The sequence below is a fragment of the Pseudophryne corroboree genome, chromosome 4 (assembly GCF_028390025.1).
Source record: "Pseudophryne corroboree isolate aPseCor3 chromosome 4, aPseCor3.hap2, whole genome shotgun sequence".
Lineage (NCBI taxonomy): Eukaryota > Metazoa > Chordata > Amphibia > Anura > Myobatrachidae > Pseudophryne > Pseudophryne corroboree.
The window spans coordinates 909,530,040-909,544,637 of record NC_086447.1 but is presented as its reverse complement, the minus strand read 5'-3'; the positions used below and the strand labels follow the sequence as shown (position 1 = coordinate 909,544,637).

Sequence of the window (14,598 nt, the reverse complement as noted above, 5' to 3'; positions counted from 1 at the left end):
TTTTTATTTGGGTGATTGACGCGTTTCACCCCATTCGGTTATGGGTGCATGTGGGAGCGTTGGTCAAACTAGAGCAAGACAGAATAACGACGCTAGGCAGTCCAGTGCTGGGGGTGACGGTGTGTCTGCTGTAGGGGTAGGTTGCCCAGGGTGTGTGCAGAGGGGATCGAGGGCATGATTATGCTTACCCTGCACCCCTGGCTCCCCCATACAGGATCAGGGAATGGGCACCCCGGTTATGATGTTGTATTTGTGCTGTTTCTCCGCTGTCATTAATCCGCTGTGCCTGTACCGCAGCTACTTCATAAACACTTCTGTCTTACAGGGAGATGTTACGAGACCCAGAAATGAGAAACAAACTGATCTCTAACCCGACAAACTTCAACCACATAGCACATATGGGGCCTGGTGACGGCATCCAGATCCTAAAAGACCTACCCATGGTGAGAGACCACCGGCTGCCGGATGAGAAAGTGTGACCACTCCGTGCTTACCGGACCATTGTCACGGTTTCTGTCCTAAATCAATATAGGATTGTGGGTTACTAATGGCGTGCCGATGCATAATATTCGCATATCTCTATTAAATCTCCTGTACATTGACAGGTGGTGTTCCACATTCTAGGGAAGCCACTCTATTGTTCTCTGATATAAGAGATTTCAAACTGAGGGTCATCCATGAAGGTCAGAGGTTAATATCTCCCGTTGTGATAAATTCCAAAGTTCCTGCCTTACATGTATCTTTGCAGATGTTATTAGTAGAGGTTTTTCATTTTAAATTTAGTGGTCCTTTTAGATTATTAAATTATTATTTAATAAAGCAATCATGGCAGTACTAGAGGGCGCCAAATGAAGTCAGATTTGGAGGTAGAGATCAGTACTTGCAAAACATTTATCAGTAATCTCTGCAATTTCTCAGCTCACCTGTAGAGGACTCCAGATGTTTCTTTTTTATGCTACAGTAGTGGGCAAAATAGGTTTGTGATTTAAGTGTGGATGCTCGGTAGACATTTCACACTTATTTAATGGCATTGCTGTTGGAGTCAGTCAATCTAGTGTTTCAAGGCAGCTTAAAATAATGTTTAATTAAACAACAACAAAACCCAGCTTTATCCCAGTTAATTTACACATCACTACTCATCACTCATGAACTGATTGACTCCTCATTCTGCACTTTGTCTGCTTAATAGAGACTCCCCTCTCCTGATACCTGTGACTCTGAAATGATTACATCAGGGCTTGGCAGACAGCAAGTAGGCATCACTACTGCAGATACCTTATATCCTGGTCCCAGAAACGTGTCGTACTGCTTCTCCTTAGGCTAAACAGTGACCTTGGCATGTACATTTTAATAGAAGAATCAAATAGCATGGAGAACTTGGAATAATACAGTAACACATGGTAATCATTGTGATTGAGTATACCAGAGCACACGGTAACCTGCTGTATTTTCCCACACTGCACCTATCCGCTACAAGCAGTGATGACTGCCATTTTGTGGACCGAATCAATTGTCAGACTAGTTTATTGCAGCCCACAAAATGGCTGCTAGCCTAAAATAATTGTTATATAAATAAAATGCAGTTATTTCTGTGTTTGGATGTCTGAGAAGTGTCATACAGTAACTGAGTGAAACAACAGCCGACCAATAGAAGGACAGATGCTTCAGTCTTCAGGGCAAGCCACTTTAGTACCTCCCACTAATGTCTGGACATGGGCCTACGTGTGTTACCCAGGGACACCTCCTCCTCTGCCCGCCATGGGTATAAGGAGTGAGACCTGGGGGTTAGTTCCATTGGGGGAGGGTTGTTTGACTTACTTGCACCTAGATTTTACGTTTTGGCCGATATTACCGCCATATAAGCCGGCCTGACATAGAAGGCCGCTCCCTGACACTATCTTCTTCCTTTCTGTCTCTTTACTAGCCCAGGTCCCCTTATCCATCCCCTCTCCGCCATCACTCCAGCCTGATCTCCACTCCGAGCAACTTTGAGCACGTCTATCACATGACTGTAAACTCTGCTGAAAACTTCCTCTCCTCCGATCCCGCACACCCCGCCTCTTCCTCCTACTCCTCCCCGTCTCCCAGCTCCACCCCTGGCTCTGACAGGGTACGCACAGCTGGGGCCCTGCGCTGTACTAACCTGTGTGGTGTGCCTGGCTTCATGTCACCGCTTCTCATGCCTTCCACCTGCTCTGTCACTTGCCGCCCCTCCATCTTTCTCTCAGCTGTGGTAGAATCTACTCACATCATCATTATAATATTATGTACCCCTCACCATCCCTCTGGATTGCTTGGGACATTTGCAATGAATAGCACTTCCAAAAATGTCCTTTCTTTCTTCTGTGGTGATTTGGCTCAGGTTCCCACCCAGGCTTTAACGTTTACGCTATATATATGATTTGAGAATTACCACCAATGCATTGTGGATGATGGGGTTCCTACTGTATCATAAAACAATTACACCCATACACAGCGGAGAGACATTTTATGGCCATTGTGCATTAGAATGCAGCTTGTCTGTTTACGACTCGGAGGCACTGCTGAGAAAGTTCGTGAGGCAGTCATTTTGTGAGCTGAACCAATGATTGTGATAATTCAGCATGCCTGTTATTAGGGACCAGTGACCAAATATAGCCTATAACGTCACTCTCTTTCCTGGTGAATTTATATCCTCCATTTGTATCGGCGCTGGTTCAACTTCCAAAATGGCCACCTCACAGTGTAGGAGCCGATGTTTCCATGCTCACCCAGATCCATCTGCTCTTTCCAATTGAATTTAATCCTCTTTCTCCTTTCCTGGGGGCTTCATTACTCCGTCATTGTGATCTGAAAAGCACATTGCCAGCATTGAGTCCATTGTGTGCTGCTGTGTGGGAGTGGAGTGATGTGACAGTGTTGGTCTTGCTGTAATCGGCAGCGGGGATGTTGCAGTCTGCGTTGTCCTGGCCTGACTCAGATCTTGGACGTACTCTCCTCTTGTGTTACTGTTCGTCATGCCTATAAAGGCTCTATCACATTGTCGTTACTGAGAAGCAGCTGTTTGTAGTTCCTGTCTTACTGTACCTAACAGAGTTGGATTATAAGAGATACACACAGACATGTAATCTGTCCATTCTCTGCCTTATACAGAACCCCCGGCACCAGGACAGTCGGTCGATGTTCAGTGGATCTGTCAGTATTCCGTCAATCACCAAGTCTCGTGGGGAGCCAGGGCGGTCTATGAGTGCCAGTAGTGGGTTGGCTGCACGTAAGTCACGGCGCTCCAATAATCTATAGAACAACAGCTTGAAAAGCAGCGGTAGAGGCCTAGAGTGTGGTTGGATGGTGGCCTCCTCTTCTATCCACATCTGAGAAATATGGCCGGCTTGTGGCCAATGGCGGACGTGCTGTAGGGGAATGTATGGATGATGGCTTCTGCTGCATATTCTAGAAAATGGATTATCTGGTCAGAATGTGCCCAGTGGGCATCACTGTGTCCGCAGCACATTCCCATGTAACCTACCTTGCATTGCAGGGTCTTCGCAGAACGGCAGTGCTTTGCGGCGAGATTTCTCCGGGGGCAGCTATGGGGCAAAACGACAGCCCAAGACCTCACCATCTGATGGGTCGTTATCTTCTGGAGGTCTTGATCAAGGAAGTGATGTGCCAGCGGGAAACTATGAGCGAGAGGTGAGAACTACTTCCTGTCCGGTGTCTGCTGCCCATTCTACTACACTGTCATCCTTATAATGAGTACTGGGCAGATGTGGAAGGTCTCATTGAACTTTCTATGGGGGAAGGTTCCCTACTACTGCTCTGTAAAGCTCCATAATGCTCCTGAAGACTTGGACCCAGACTGCAGTGGAGGTTTGAGTCGACAGTAAATTGCATTTTAACAGGGAGATAATTAGCAGCTGCTCCCTAACCATCTGTGTGTTTCCTCTCCACCAACTAGACTTTGTTTTACTATGTTGTCATGAAGACCACGAGGGAGGTAATTACAATGAGATCAATAATACTGCTTATTGATCTCATTGTAATGATATCCCCTGTGGGATCCATAACAACACAGTAAAACAAAGTGTAATTGGTGGAAGCGGACTCTCAAGAATGTTAAATGGCAGCTGCAGTTTCCTGTTCTCATTTTTTGCTTTAAGTCACTGGCGCAATCCAAGGACAGGTTAGGTTTAGTTCTACACCATAACCCAGGGTTTCCCAAACTCGGTGGTCAAGGCACCCTAACAGTCCAGGTTTTAAGGATATCTCTGTGCTTTTACGCAGATGGTATAATCAAATTGACTAAGATACTATTTAAGTCACCTGTGCTGACAGTGCATCCGGAAAGTATTCACAGCGCTTCACTTTTTCCACATTTTGTTATGTTACAGCCTTATTCCAAATTGGAATAAATTCATTTTTTTCCCCTCAAAATTCTACACAGAATATCCCATGATGACAACTTGAAAAAAGTTTTTGTGAGATTTTCGCAAATTTATTAAAAATAAAAAACTAAGAAATCACATGCATGTGAGTATTCACAGCCTTTGCCATGAAGCTCAAAATTGAGCTCAGGTGCCTCCTGTTTCCACTGATCATCCTTGAGATGTTCCTACAGCTTAATTGGAGTCCACCTGTGGTAAATTCAGTTGATTGGACATGATTTGGAAAGGCACACACCTGTCTATATAAGGTAATGGGTGACCCTCCAAACTTGAAGCTTTTCCATATTTCAATTATTTTTTCTTTCTGTCGCCCTCCAGGACTCGGACTCTCCAAGACATTCAACAGCCTCCAACAGCTCTAACCTCAGCAGCCCCCCAAGCCCGGTGTCCCCTCACAAGACCAAGAGCAGTTCGCTAGAGAGTTCGGACCACGTCAGCTGGGACGCATGAACTTCTTGCCCCTCCCGCTGCTCTCTCCACCCCTCCAATGCCTGCCTGGTCTCCAGCATCTCGGGATTGGCCAGGATAAGGATGGGCTGTCTACCATCGCAGCGCCACATTGCCTCGCACAAGCCGCAGGCAGCGTGTTGGCGGACAGAAGCGCCCGATAGTAGGATTGGTTGCTTTCAATATGGTTTACAAGTGATTTCGTTGCAATGAAATCCTTTAGCCACAAAAGGCAGCAGTGAGCTCAAAATGGCGCACATAGGATTAAACCATTTTGGGGGGGAGACTGGGGGGAGGGAGGGGGTCCACACTGCGCCCAGTAATCTCCTTAAGGACTCTGGGGATCAGCACTGTGTCACCTGTCCCCTCGCAGGAGAACATGTCAGGTGCGTGTCCATTGAATGTTAGGCCCGCGTTCCGCTCATGGCCCCACCCCTCTCCACGTGTCACCAATAACGTATTTTACTACAAAAGCAGAGTTTAATCTAAATAGTACATTGCATATGTGTATATATAAGGATGATGTATTCCACTGAGAATAGAGGCATATTTAATGAGAGATTCTGTAATTTTAATGATGGACTGTTTGCGTTCATAATTGATATTGGATAAACCAGCTTAAAGGAGCAGAGTACGTACCGTACAATCACACACACTTCACGGTTTGCTTTACGTGGTCAGTCATTTTACAAGTACGCCCATCCCCGCCATTGTTTTTAGGTCATTTATGTTTTACAGTCCCCGCTGTTTCGGCGCCACAGGAGGAGCCTGCTGTCCAATCACAGTGCATCAATTTTGTCATGGAGCAGACAAGGAATGTCGCTAAGGTTCCAGGTGTCACTCGCGTCTGTAAAGCAGATTGCTGTCCCACATGAATATTTAATTTCTCAGGAAATTCTATTCACTGCCCACCTACCCTTAAACCTTTATGTAAAACTACCGCTCACAGCTGTTGGCTTGTCCCTTCCCAGAAACCTCTCCATTAAGCAAATTACTGATCACATTAAAAGGGGTTGTATCGTCTCGTATTTTTAAAACTGTTGTTTGCGTAGAAGTTATTTAATTAGAAGTAATCTCATGTGTTGGACCCGCCAGGAGTACTTTTTATAGCAGTTTGTCCCAACATCGGCCTTCAAGGCACACCTTCCAAGGATAGCCATACTTGAGTACAGGTGTACTTAATAAGTGCCCCAGGTATTTTGATTAAACCATCTGTGCTATAGCCTAGATATCCGTAAAACCTGGACTGTTAGTGTGCCTTGTGGACCGAGGTTGGGAAATACTCTTTTATAGCCTCCATGTGTCACTGTCTGTAGAATACATTGCGTCAATGACTATTCCGTATACATCGGCGAAAACTGATCTCTGCAGGCTGTGTGGGCGAAAAGTATTTTATAAATTTATTTTGGTTGCCATATTTTAATCATTGGAGCTAGCTGTGGCGACGTACGTGGTTTTTATTACAGTGACACAACCCCTTTAATTCATTATCGCGTTTAAATTTAGATCCTATAGTTTGGAACAGGAATGGTATCGCAGCTTCACCCGATTGGCAGACGCCTTATTCTGGATTATGACCGCTCGGCGGCTGTTAGCCTTCATGAAAATTCCTGTGCCTATAGCGTACCAAAGAGGCATTGTAATGGTCTCGTAAAGGATTAACCACCCCAGAAGCATCTCTTCGTTGCAGAAAAAAAAGTTTTTAGAGATCTTGGATGTACTAAAAGTATTCTCTCCCCCCACCCCCCCTCCCCTCTCATGCTTACGTTTAGGAAAAGAAAAATTCTACGGTCACACTTTGCATGTAGGTCATTGTATTTTCCATACATCTGCATTGTTTGTATTTATTTATTTATTATATTTTTTTTTATGTCACCGTCCCCCGCACCAAAGTATTCTGATGTCCCCTTCTCTTCCCGCGTTGTATAAATCCACGTATTGTGCTTTACGCGGTTCTCTGCAAAATAATATTTTTTTTTCCTTTTGTGTTTGTTACAATCGAGATGTCATTTTATCTGTTAATATATTTATAATCACAATGCTGTTTTTTATTTTAATTTTTTTTTTTTTACAGTTAATGCTAAACCAAAATAGTAAAAAAATTATATATATAAAAAAAAGGTAAAAAAAAAAAAAAAGGAAGAAAATAAACAAGACACCATGTATTTTTCATTTTGATATGATCAGTTCTGTATCAGTCGCTATCACGCGAACGATCGTGGGCCGTAGTGTGCTGGGTATTTCTAGGAAATATGCAGATCCTGAAAGGCGGAAACCTGAAGAAAGTCCGCAATGGCTCCGCTGTCATAGCCACTGATACAGATCTGCCGGTTTTATTGATCACATATATTAGCCCATACTGGCTATAGGAGCATGACATTTTGACATAACGAATAAAGTGTACCTGGTAACGGTTTGGTTTTGCCAATAAAATATTTTAATTTCATTGACAATAGAAGGGGGCCTTCGCTTTTGTCTACACATCATAAACTGTCTATAGAGTATGTCAGGATGCCTAACGCTCTCCCTGTAACGTCTCTCAGGGGCTTCCTTTGCGCAAAAGAACTTTTACAGAGTTTTAGTTCCATTGCTTGCTGCCCATGTTATACCTTCAGTGACCCTGTTTTGCACTAGCGTATAACGAGGAGATAATGTACGTGAAGCGTGTGCATAAACGTGGTTGTATTGCGGGAATCCTTTAACAATGGTAATTCTACACATTTATAATTACAGTTGCACCTCAACACTAGTAGCCGTACCCATCTGAACTGTGAAAAAAAAAAAAAATTATACAACATCACCAAACAGGTATTTTCAACTTTAAACTTGACATTTGATATACTGTGGGAACATGGTTAGGAATAACAGATGCACAAACAAAATTCTTCAAGCTCTGTGCGCCAATGCTAGGAGCTTAGGAGACCATGGTTCCAAAGCTAATTGCGATAGTGACAAGGGATGATTTGGATATTAGAGTCATTGTGCAATGAGAATCATGACTGGTACATAGCTATACCAGGATACAATTTATTTAGGAAGGACAGAATGGGAAGAATCAGAGGAGGAGCAATGTATGTAAAAAAAAAAAAGCATAAATGCTACTTCATTACCAAATATAAAAAAAACTGAGGCCCTTTGGGTGACCATAGAAATAGGGGAAGACACTACTCACACTGGGGTGATCGATGGACCACAAGGACAGAAGCAGGATTTGGCCAGGAGCCTATTGCTGGACATCACTAAAATGGCTACAATGGGAAAGGTCATAATCATGGGAGACTTTAATCTACCTGATGTAAATTAGTAGCGGTCGTTTGCAAATTCAACTAAATGGCAAATTGGAGCATCCCTCAAGCAAACTGGTAAGGGAGCCCACTCACAAAAATGCAATATTAGATTTAATACAAACGGTGACTGGATATCGGACATACACTGTATATGTCGGTTAGAACTTACGATCCAGTGGCCATCAAGCTGTAGGGTTTAGTATGAAGATTTGATACAACTCGTGCCACACAAAAAAAAGGTGTTGGATTTTAGAAAGGCTGATTTTGAAGAGATGGGAAGATGTGTAAGCGATTCATTGATGGATTGAGGAACTTGGAAGGAGTGCAGGAGAGGGGAAAAAATAAAATGTATTACTAAAAGCAACATACCTTTCTATTAAAAGGGTTAGGAAAAGCACCAGGAAACGGAAACCAGTGTGGTTCACAAAAGAGGGATCAACTAGCATGTAAGTAAAAAAGATGGCCTTTAGGAAATATAAACACTCAAAATAATAATGTAAAAGAGGTGTATCTTGCCAGATGGAAGGAAACAAGGGCAGAAGCTGAGGAGAAAATGGCCCAGTCAGTAGATAAAGAGGGCAAAACTTTTTAAAGCATATAAGTGAAAGGAGAAAATCAAATGGAGGAATAAAAAGACAGAGAGTGAAAGTTCGGTTGAGGGAGACAAGGCAATAGCAGATCATCTAAATTAATTTTACTCCGTATTCACTATAGAAGGAGAGGAGAAAGGGGCCACAATGAAGTTGTTATGACATTCATAAAAATAAGGTAGATGAAAAAACATTTACAGAGGAGTCTCAAAACTGAAAGTGGATAAATCAATGGGACCAGATGGAATAAATCCACGGATACTAAAATAGCTTAAATATGTGCTGATAGCTCCATTAACAGAATAATTCAACCAGTCACTAGATACAAGTGCAAATCCAGAGGACTGGAAAAGAGCAAATGTAGTAACAATGCACAAAAGTGGAAGCAAGTAAATACAGACCAATGAGTCTTACATCAGTAGTGGAGAAAGTAATGGAAACACTATTAAAAGCAAGAGTTGTGGAAGATCATAAAAACCAACATTTTGCAAGATCCCAAACAGCCAAGCTAATCTTATTGACTTAAACAATAGATCGGGCGGGGAGAATTAATGGGAAACAAGTGTAGTAAATGGAGTGCATTCTATGGAGGGAGATGTTACCAGTGACCTGTACTTGGATGGTAATTCACAGAAAGGGTAGTGGATAAGTGGAATAGTGTCCCACCAGAGGTGGTTGAGGCAGTCAGTAGAGCAATTGAAACATGCATGGGATAGGCATACAAACATCCTTACAAAAAAAAAATGAAGGATCAAATAGGGTTGAGGTTACATAAAGGTTAAAAAAAAAATAAAAAAAATAAAGAAGAGGGGCAGATTAGGGGGGTCAAGTTGTTCTTACCTGCAGTCACATTCTATGTTTTTATGTATTTACAGTGAAAACTTAAAAATGTCAGGCCAATTTACACCATGTGGACAAAAGTATTTGGTCATACCTGTTAATTATTGAATTCAGGTGTTTCAGTTAGGCCTGCTGCCACAGGTGTAAAACATCGAGCACACAGCCATGCAATCTCCATTTGCACACATTTGTGATACAAAATGGGTTGCTCTGAAGCGCTCCGTGACTTTAGGCGTGGTACTGTGATAGGTTGCCATATCTCTGCAATAAGACGGTTCGTGAAATTTCATCCTTCCTAAATGTTACACGGATAACTGTAAACATACCTCACAACATGACCCTCTCCAGGAGGGACAGAATGCTCTGCTCCTGGACTTCCTTCTTAATTTATGACTGCCATCACCTGTGCTGAAACACCTTTCTTATCCATTAACCTGTTCAAAACAGGTGCTGGCAATCATACATTAAAAGTCCAGAAGCAGAGCATTGTGTCCCTCCTGGAGAGGGTCATGTTGGGAGGTATGCTGTAAATGATAATATTAGAAAATAGGATTTTGGTACTTACCAGGAAAATCCTTTTCTTTGACTCCATAGAGGTCACTGGAGTACTCTTGGGATATTGACGGTGCAATAGCAGGGATAGAAACATTTAAATGTGTAATCCTCCTCCCCCCTCCATACTCCCCAGAAGCCTCAATGTTTTTTTCGCTGAACCGAATAGGAGCGAAAGAGAGGATGAACAATGGAGAATTACATATAACATTATAACATAATGGACAACTAGAAAGTTGACACGACAACAGATAATCACTGTACCTCCCAACAAGCCGGTGATAATGTGTTACCATAAGATATACTGAAACTACCACAAGACAGGTGAAACTGCTCTGGGCGGGGGTCCAGTGACCCCTATGGATTCAAAGAAAAGGATTTAGCTGGTAAGTACCAAAATCCTATTTTCTTTCTCATCCACTAGGGGTCACTGGAGTCCCCTTGGGCGGAAGAGCTATTTGACACCTGTGATAGTAGACGGGCCAAAGCTGGATGCTGATGCCACAAAAGTATTAAACTTATAAAAGCACACAACTTGTGCACTGACAACCATGTAACCGCACGGCAAATTTATGAAAGCCGCATGACCTGCTACCCATGACGTTCCCACCGAGCGCGTGGAATGTGCTGACGTAGATGCAGGCGGTTGTAAACTAGTCCGAAATTAAACCTGACGAATAGTTAGCGCAATCGATCCAGCCAACCTCTGTCTGGAAGCTGGCCAACCTATCTTGACTGCAGTATTGAGAACAAACAATGGTGATGTTTGGCTACAACAAAGCAAAGCGCACGAAAAACATTCAAAGTAGCTGGAGTTCCCGAACTTTCTTAGAAAGCAGGAACCATGAATGAATAATTTATGAAAAGAATACTACCTTAGGTAGAAAAGCGGAATTCGTTTGAAGATCTGCTCTGTTATCATGAAACACCAGATACGGTGGATTGCATGAAAACGCACCTACTTCAGAACACACCTTGCTGAAGTTAAGGCTAGGAGAAACTGTTTCCTAAGTGGGAACTTAACATCCACTTATTGTAAAGGTTCAAAAAGTGAGGACTATAAAAAAATCTAAAAGATTCAAGTCCAAATGGATCTGTAGGTGGTATAAACGGAGGTTGAACTGTAAGGACACCTTACAGGAACATATGCACTCTTGGCAAAAGAGCCAAACGGCGCAGAACGAAATCGACAAAGCAGAAATCTGCACTTTTAGTGTCTGTAAACTTAGTCCTCCTCGAATCCCGTCTGGAAATAGCAAAAGAAGGGACAACTTGAAAAAAGATGTTGGAAACTTCCGAGCTTCACACCAACCAATATAAGCTTGCCCAAATCTGTGATAATGAGCTGCCGTAGCTGGCTTCTTAGCACGTAACATGGTTGGTATAACCGACTTTGGAATGCCCTCTCGTCTTAAGAAAGCGGTTCCAACAGCCACCCCGTCAAATGCAGCCGTGCTAAATCGGGGTAAAGGAAGCGGACCCTGTTGTAGTAGGTCTGGACGTAGCAAAAGCGGCCACGGATAGTCTGAGTAGACCGCGGAGATCCGAGAACCATACTCTCCGAAGCTAAAGGTGCCACTAGTATGACGGTCGTGGACTCTGCTTACTTGATCCGCTTTAGCAACCACGTAAGCAGCAGAAATGGTGGAAATAGATACGAGGCTGTACAGCCACTGCCACCACCTTTGTTTTGAAGACACATGTAAGTGTCTGATGAATTTGGCGAGATGCCATTAGATCTACCTGTGGATAACCCCACCGCTGGACTAACATCTGGAACACTTGTGGATGTAAAGGCCATACACCCTGGTGAAAATCCTGATGACTGAGTTAGTCTGTTTTCTAGTTGCCTGGAATGAACTTTGCAGATAATATCACCTGGTGATGTTCGACCCAATGTAGGATACGAGCAACTTCTCGCATGGCCATTGGACTTCGAGACCTTGTGTGTTGATGTATGCGACTGCCGTCGCGTTGTTTGAGCGAACATGAACAGAGTGTGACTGTAAGATGTGAACTGTCTGTGCAGAGCTTTGTAAATAGGCCTGAGTTCCAGAACATGTATTGACAGTAATCTATTCTGGTATGACTACAGACCCTGAAGCGGACCATGTTGGACTATAGCTCCCCAACAGTTTAGAATTGCGTCCGCTGTCAGAATTATCCAAATCCAGACTCCGACAGTGAATGTTGTATTTGGCTCCACCTGAGTAGCAATACTCCGGCCCTTGAGCCAACAGCACCCTCTGATGAATATGTAGATGAGAGCCCGACCACTGGGGGTAATTCCAAGTTGATCGCAGCAGGAATTTTGTTAGCAGTTGGGCAAAACCATGTGCACTGCAGGGGAGGCAGATTTAACATGTGCAGAGAGAGTTAGATTTGGGTGTGGTGTGTTCAATCTGCAATCTAATTTGCAGTGTAAAAATAAAGCAGCCAGTATTTACCCTGCACAGAAACAAAATAACCCACCCAAATCTAACTCTTTCTGCACATGTTATATCTGCCTCCCCTGCAGTGCACATGGTTTTGCCCAACTGCTAACAAAAATCCTGCTGCGATCAACTTGGAATTACCCCAACTGTGCGAGCAGATTAAGCTGAAAAGGATGTGAGTGAAATAATTCGAACTGGAGTGCTTGGAAAGACGCCTGTATCTTTACTAACAGTCGAATGCACTTGGTACTGTTACTGTCCATGAATAGAGCAGTAACTGTACTATGCTTAGGCCATAGTACAGCTATAAGGCATGCTGAAAGAGTAAGTGTTGTCACAACGTCCTGAGACACTTGTCTAAGTTCAGAACTATTAACCACTTCCATGGATCTGAGATGAGCAATCATCACAGACATCACTTTCCACAGACATCGCTTTTGTGAATACCCGAGGCACTGATGAGAGCCAAGCGGCAGTGCCTGAGTAATAATGGTTTTGTTGTACCGTAACCGAATGTACGCCTGATGCAGTGTCCAAATTGGAATGCGTAAGTGCCCATTCTTGAGATTCAGTGAAAACAAGATTTCCTGTGGTTTAGACCCACAATCACTGATCGCAGCAATAACATCTTGAATCTATACTACGTGACGTAGTGATTGAGCCACGGTAGGTTCAATCTCGGTTTGTCCGGCTTTGGTAATACCAAAAGATTGGTATTAAATTCCTGAAACTGTGTACCGAATGAAGGAAAACTGCCGAGTCTACGAGAAACTGAATAGCGGCCTAGAACACTGCCATTTTGTCTGCTGACACAGGCACACTTGTCCTGAAACTGCATCAGTGGAAAATTGAACTCCATTGTGTAGTCTTTGGACACTAAATTGCGGAACCACACATCTGTGTATGTCTGCAACAATGTCAAAAGGAACACCTGAAGACATGCTCGCACAACTGAAGATCAGAGATGGGCTGGAAGGCCACCATGTCACTGGTTTGTCAGCTGGCTTTGTGTTTTGACGACGGCTAGTGGTTTGTTGAAACTCACGTCCTGTACCACATCTACTGTGTACGGTTGTTCTTCGAGTACTGACTGGAAAGGACTGAGGTGTCAAAGATTTGAACACTGGATTAGCGTATCTTCTTTTAGAAACTTGTGCATGCAACGGTAGGAAAACACTTTCCCCCAATAATCTGAGAACCCTAATTTGTCCTACTAAGGACTAATATCGCCAGCATAAGGCAACCCCACTATTTTACGAATAAGTCTCGGCTTCAAAGTGGCCTCAATAATAGGGAGAACTTACTTGGCCAGCATCCATAGATACCATAGCCAAATACTCAGGTGAGTCACAATTGTGATCATTTAGAAGTAAAAGGAAAGACCCTGTTGTGGCCTAACGTGAGCTGTGTCACCTATGCAACTACAGCCATGATAACTCAAACACCCCCTAAAGCAAGTTTACACAACACTTATGCTGCAGTATAAATGGACTTTAGCAGGGCCCTCCGCTGATGCTGCGATGGGTCTTAAAGCGTTGTTGCAGCTGGGACTGGAATTGTTAATTTGTAAACTAAATAATCCACTGGTGACGTAAGTATCCTGTTAGTTGGAAAAGGATAGTTAGCCAGACTTCGCTGTGCACAGAAAAGCGTTTATCTGGATGTAATAAAACCTCTTTCTTTTTCACCCACTAGGGGTCACTGGAGTACTCTTGGGATATGGACGGTGTTAGCAAGGACAGGCACTGAATATTTAAATTTAGTAACTCTCCTCCCCTCCATACTCCCATAATACCTCAGTGTTTTTTTCGGTGCCTCACATGGATAGAAACACAAAGTGGAGCTCCTCCACATATTTTACTTTTAGATTTTTTTTTTTATATACTTTTTTATATTTACAATCCCTTCCCAGTTTACACAAAAGCTCTGGGTCCGGGATTACAGAAGCTGCTGAGTGCAGCTCTTGGCGTGTCGGTCCTCACAATAGGAGCACCCTCATAGCCACAAGCAGCTCAGCTAACTT

The 14,598-nt window shown here is 43.3% G+C and overlaps 1 protein-coding gene across 5 annotated transcripts in view; it reads left to right on the top strand.

Moving 5' to 3' along the window:
* CDC42BPA (CDC42 binding protein kinase alpha) overlaps nucleotides 1-7,329 on the top strand; it is a 289,458-nt gene extending 282,129 nt beyond the window's left edge. For 3 of the 5 annotated variants that reach the window (XM_063918950.1, XM_063918951.1, XM_063918949.1), the window contains 5 exons: nucleotides 326-443; nucleotides 1,925-2,110; nucleotides 3,133-3,250; nucleotides 3,518-3,672; nucleotides 4,743-7,329. In XM_063918950.1, the coding sequence (XP_063775020.1) occupies nucleotides 326-443; nucleotides 1,925-2,110; nucleotides 3,133-3,250; nucleotides 3,518-3,672; nucleotides 4,743-4,874 (709 nt within the window). In that variant the 3' untranslated portion in view covers nucleotides 4,875-7,329. The remainder of the gene's footprint in view (nucleotides 1-325; nucleotides 444-1,924; nucleotides 2,111-3,132; nucleotides 3,251-3,517; nucleotides 3,673-4,742) is intronic. The other 2 variants (XM_063918953.1, XM_063918952.1) reach the window with 1 other exon arrangement.
* The last annotated feature ends 7,269 nt before the right edge of the window (nucleotides 7,330-14,598 follow it).